The sequence below is a fragment of the Haplochromis burtoni genome, unplaced genomic scaffold (genome assembly GCF_018398535.1).
Source record: "Haplochromis burtoni strain Fernald_Lab_line unplaced genomic scaffold, NCSU_Asbu1 Contig_192, whole genome shotgun sequence".
In the NCBI taxonomy this organism is placed as follows: Eukaryota; Metazoa; Chordata; class Actinopteri; order Cichliformes; family Cichlidae; genus Haplochromis; species Haplochromis burtoni.
This window is the reverse complement of record NW_024582553.1, coordinates 1,179,372-1,185,469: the sequence shown is the minus strand read 5'-3', so window position 1 is coordinate 1,185,469 and position 6,098 is coordinate 1,179,372. Positions and strand designations below refer to the sequence as shown.

Below are 6,098 nucleotides of genomic sequence, written 5' to 3'. Positions count from 1 at the left end.
AATGGATTGGATTTATATAGCACTTTTCAAGGCACCCAAAGCGCTTTACAATGCCACTATTCATTCACTCTCACATTCACACACTGGTGGAGGCAAGCTACAGTTGTAGCCACAGCTGCCCTGGGGCAGACTGACATGTGGAACAAGTAAAATGCTGTGAATACTTTCCAGGCGCACTGTATCAAAACCTCAGTATTCACATGGGTTTCCTAATTGCTGTGCTGGTGCTGGAGTAAACCTTATTTACTTGAATTGATTTCAATACATCTTGCAGTAATTTGCAACCTCATTCAACAACACTCATATCTGCAAGTTACTTTAGTTGCTTTTTTGCCATTTTTGCAGTTAACCGCAGACATAACAAGCAACTTTAGGCCATATTGTTTTCTTTTTTAACTACTGAGTCTGTACTAACATCAACCCCCCTGTGACAAGTCTGCTCACTGGCAGCCCAGGTTATGTGTTAGTGACTAACAGTTAGTCAGTCCGTCTCTGTACTAACAAGCAATCCAAGAAATGCTTTTCTAGCAAGGTCTGATAACTGCCATTTATTTAGAAGTTACATGACTAACTGTGTAATTCTGTTTGGTGCAATATTTTTTTGTATGTATGACACAGACAGTCTCTTTTTTGTATTATACTTCTGTCATAACCTCATGTGACATGTTTGTTTTACAAAGTAGTCTAAGTAGCTATAGTGTAAACAAAGCTAAAATTCCTACAGGTCCCATTTTTCCATAATATGATTTCTTGTCATTCTTTTTCTAGCATTAAAAGAAATGACTGTGCTTTTAAAATATGCCCTAAACTGTATAGTACCCTCTTTTAGACAAATCTCCATGTATTTAATGTTTGGTGTTTGAAGTCTCAAAAGCTACATTGGCACAACAAATGGAATAGATGGTTTAGATACTGTTGGGTTCCTACCGCACAGATAATCCAGTCTATTTTAGGACTGATATGTATGACGGTGTTCCTAAAGTAACCCCAGTAAGCTGAACAATGTCAGAGAGCTACTGTAGAGTACAGATTCACTCATGGAGTTCTAAGAAAACGCATCATTTCTTGTAACTAATATTTAAATACTGCATAATTCAGTATCTAAACTATTAATATGTTTCAAAATGTGTGTGGGTTTAAAAAAAAGTGTTTTCACCATCTTCCTCTTCAGAGTCATCCTCATGTGTATCCTCTTCAGCACTGTCAGCCTCCTCTTCCTTATCTCCTTGAGTTGCTTTATCGTCATCCTCTTCTCTTGGTTCCTCCTCGTCATCTTCCTCATTATCAGCTGGGACTTCCTCAAGAACCTCCTCCTCACGATCTGCATCTTCATCTACCTCCTGCTCGCCATTCTCATCTGCATCTTCATCCACCTCCTCCTCACCATTCTCATCTGCATCTTCATCCACCTCCTCCTCACCATTCTCATCTGTATCTTCATCCACCTCCTCCTCACCATTCTCATCTGTATCTTCATCCACCTCCTCCTCTTCATCTTCATCTGCTGCATATTCTTCTTCAGATTCTTCCTCTTCTGCATCATCCTCATCAGAAGCCTCACCTTCCTCTTCCTCTTCCTCAACATCTCCTTTCTCCTCAGCATCATCTTCCTCTTCCTTATCAGCCTTGTCATCTTCCTCCTCAGCTTCCTCCTCTGCTGTCTCCTTCTCATCCTCCTGTTCTTTTTCATCTTTTTCTTCTTCCACTTGTTCATCAGTCTCTATCTCATCATCATCTGAGTCTTCATCATCTTTCTCCTCTTCTACATGTTCATCATCTTCCTCAGTGCCATCACCACCCTCAGCTGTTTCAGCTTCTTCAGCCAGAACCTCCTCAGCATTTCTAACGTGGAGGCTTTTCTCCATTTCATTCAAGTCTTTGGCACTTACTACAGCAGAGAACAGCACCTGGGTTGAGCACAGCAGCACAAGCAGGAGCCTTACCACCCAAAGTTTCACAGGTTCCATCTCGGAAGAAATGCAGCTTTGGAACTTGAGGACTGTCTCACTCTTTTCACTCTATTCTTCCACCAAAAACCAAAACAGCCAATGGCTGCTAAAGCCGCAACTGATTTAGGCAGAGTGTTCAGGTCTTTTTCGCAGGCTTCCGAGAGACGGGGTGAAAATAACTGTGCTCACAGAGAGCAGAGTGCCAGCCTTGTGCTGAGAACACAAGAGGACACAGTGAAAATACGACTGTGTGTGCGGTGTAGCTATGTTGCTATATGTAAGTGAGTGACAGAGGCACATGTCTAAGAAGAATGCTCCTGATGCCCTTAACACAGAGCATTAGAGAGGTGGGTGTATGCCTTTGGTGGGTGGGGGAGGGGGCTACTGAACTGCAAGAGGGTGGGGGAAAAAAAGCAACTAAAAAAATAGAAAGCTTAATTGCAATAATTAAATAATTTGAAGATGAAGTTTTGGTTCTATACACAGCTTTTGTTGTCATAGTTCCCAACCTATTCAGGAAAGAAGTAGAACCTCATAGATATACTGTGTGTGCGTTTCATTAGATTAATGGTTGGTAGGTTTTTGGGGAACTCTTCTCACTGTCTCCTATATATTTTAATGCAAACAATAACCTTTCCAACACACTCTACACAGCAAAATTCATTTCTTCTTGCCAGTCCTGAAGCAATTGAAAACATGTCAATATGATTTATGGCACTCATGTAAATACAAGGAAATGGAAAGCATGGCACTGTGAACATATTGTGCTTTCCAAAATAGTCATTTGAACAACTGAATGTTTGTACTCATATTTTATTTTTCTTACTTTGGAGCCAGCGGGAAGAGAACACTTACATTTAGGAGCATTATAAAAGTCTACACTCACACTGCCACAGTCAGCTACAATACAGAGTAGCCAGGCTGAAAGCGATGACACTGCCTCTAAGTGTGAACTGCTCCTCCTGCAACTGACAGGTGGCACGGCTAACTCTTTACAGTGAAGGCTCCTTCAATAGCTTGTTCCAATATGTAACCTTCAATGGAGCCATGGTGGACTGAAACGCAGTACCAGCATGATAGTTCTGTCCAACTATCACACTCCCACGTTGTGTACATAATTTAAATGTATTTATTGATGGCAAATGGGAAAGTTTATTTCAAAAAGTTCACTTAAATTATAACATTCAAAAACATTTTTATTATTATCCTTTATTTATTCAAGTAAATAAAGAGACTAAAGAGACATTTGCATAAAAAACAAAACTCAACAGAAACCTACATTTCACCCTTGGGTTCTTTTCCCTGTAGGGTTAAGTAACCACACAGGCCTGACACAGTGGAATGAAGTTGACTTTGATAGGACTGAACAACATCTAAGACAGACCAAAGAATTTCAAGTATTTGTACTAACAAAGAAGCTGAACAATAGATAATTGTGTATTTGCAAAAAAAACAAACTCAACAGAAACCTACATTTCACCCTTGGGTTTTTTTCCTTGTAGGGTTAATTAACCACACAGGCCTGACACAGTGGAATTTGTTCACTCAATCAGCATTTTGATTTTGTGCCAAGAATTAGATAAGAGAAGGAAAAATTTTTATATAGTGCAGTCATGTGAAAAAGGGCGCAGTTCTTTCAGTTCTAAGAGTTTATGTATCAAATGTATAAAATGATGTAATCTTTAAAAATCTCTGCAATTATTTAAACAATCCAAATATCTACACTTTGGTCTCATCTGTTCCAGAAGTCTTGTGGTATGTTCAGATGCAACTTAAGCAATGGTGCCATGCTCCTTAGAGAGAGAAGAGTTTTTTGCTTGCCTGGTAACACTTTCAAACAAGCATTGCGTTTTTTCTAATTGTTCTGCCACAAATTTTGACATTTGACATGCTCACTGAGATATGTAGAGTCTGTGATGTAGGTCTTGGATTTTGTTTTTAAATTTCTGTCACCAGTGCACAGAGATTCCTCCAGTTTCCTAGAATCTTTTAATGTTACGTAGAGTAACACTGAGAAACATTATTCTGAAATCGCTCAATTTGTAAACAGTTTTTTTTTTGGGTGTGTGTCCCGTTTGGATCTTTAGCCATCAGAATTGTTGCCTTAAGGCCAAGAAAGATGCCAAGCGGATTTATTTTACCAAGTGGATCATCACGGCCTTGCCACATTGGTCCATTTGATTGACCTTTATTATAATTATGAATTTATTTTATTTGCGGTTCCTACAAACGGGACAGACATGACTGGGGGATAGGACAGGGAGAAAGAATGAAAGAAAGAGAGGGAGAGAAAGAAAACCAGAGGGGAGAAGAGACGGTGAGAAAGGGGGGAAGAAAGAAAGAAAAACAAACCAAAACACCTGGATCACCTGGATGGATAAAAAAAAAAACAGAATAGAAAGCAAACAAAAAAGAGCAACATAATAAAAAGAGCACCTTCACAATAAACTAGCTAGCAGTAGATCACAGTAGATACTAAATATTAAACGATATACGGCGGAGCACCCCCAGACCCCCAAGCCTCCACGCCCGTCCCGAACCAACCCAGGGGCAGCCAGGCTACCAGGCCAGTAACCAATGTCCGCCAGCACAGACCGTCCCCCATCTCCGCTGTACGCAGCCGCAAGGAAAACACCATCTAAGAGCCCCCAAACAGTTTTTTGCTGACTGGCGAACCTATGCCTGTCTATACCTATACCTATGTTGTGTAGTGTAGTTTTTCTAAGATGTTGCATTTGTACAACAAGCCACAGCCCTACAGTACATGCTTTGATAAGAAACTATTTAATTCATGATGTGTCTGTTTGTCCAGGTTTTTGTACTGAATATGATTCCTGTACTTTCTCCACTCCTGAGGTGTGTCACAGTCAGTGTACTTATTATTACCAATCTTTGGCTGAGCTATGCTTGGCTAACTTTTCACCTAGCTCTCAACAACAAATTATTCTGTACTCATAGTAAAACTCAATTCATTATAGTGCATGAAAACTTTATTAAAAAGAACTATATTGCAGACATACAAATATGGCACATTATGCAATGTAACAGAATGCAAAAAGTATTAATGTGCTCTTAATATAACCCCTGACAGACACCATGACAGGAAATCAGACTTTAATGTAAAAAATTCGACGAGGAGGTTTGAATGTGCTTCCTTGTGCTATCACAACCCAGTTGAGGACAGTTGAGTAATGCTCCATCTGAAAAGAAAGAGCATAATGTCATAAAAGTCTAGAATAGAATAAAGTAAAGGTATTTTTGTCTCCTACTGGAGAAAATGATCTTGAAAAAGGAAACTGCATCATTAAAGGCATGCATGAGGCCAGCACAGCTTAGCTTAGTATAAAGACTGAAAGCAGATAAAACAGCTAGCCTGGCTCCATCTAGTGACCAAAATTCACCTTCCAGCCCTGCTAAATCTGATCTTTTATGTCTACTTCACTTAAAACGTTTTAACTGATACACAACAAACCCACTGGCTGTTTTTAAATAAAGTTAGCATTACTTACCATAACCCACATTATTTCTGACCTCAGCCAACCCAGATTTTCCCATGTTCCACTTTTCTGTTATTATGCTAATCAAAGCTAACCTGCTATGTAGTCGTGTAACCTCTATATAAAATACTTTGACTGTGCAGACGGGCTCTTTCACAACATATGTATATATCTACATATGTATGAGGAATTAGTAAAAGGGTACTGAATGACAAAGTGAGAGCTTCAGAAAAATGCTTCTGTTTTACCTGAGCCTGTAGTCTGTGTTCAAACTCTCTGCTTTCAGTCAGATGTTTAAGCATACCATCTACCCGATATCAAAAAAATACAAAAATGCATTTACTTCACGATGGATCCACAATGGAATTTTGCCACTACAGCGGTGCATGAAGGTGTGCTCACTTGGTAGATATCTGTTTGAGCCTTTCAGAGTCGCTGCTTTTCAGGATCTTGTTTCGAGCAGTCGGGAAGTCTTCCTTCGGAATTGTTTCCCATGTTGATAATCTGTTAGCTGCCTTTGTTTCTAAGTCTAACACTGATACAAAAACAAAATGCTAACCTTTCAATTTAGCCTTCATGTTTTCATCAAAGCTAAGCTGACGTCAGTGAACAATGAACCCTTTCTCATTTAGACGCTTCAATTTTGAATGAT

General features: G+C 39.5%; 1 protein-coding gene across 2 annotated transcripts in view; it reads right to left on the bottom strand.

Moving 5' to 3' along the window:
- LOC102292094 (sarcoplasmic reticulum histidine-rich calcium-binding protein-like) overlaps nucleotides 1–2,215 on the bottom strand; it is a 6,372-nt gene extending 4,157 nt beyond the window's left edge. For both annotated transcript variants that reach the window (XM_042226003.1, XM_042226004.1), the window contains exon 1: nucleotides 1,157–2,215. In XM_042226003.1, coding sequence (XP_042081937.1) covers nucleotides 1,157–1,967 — 811 coding nt within the window. In that variant the 5' untranslated portion in view covers nucleotides 1,968–2,215. The remainder of the gene's footprint in view (nucleotides 1–1,156) is intronic.
- Between the last annotated feature and the right edge of the window lie 3,883 nt (nucleotides 2,216–6,098).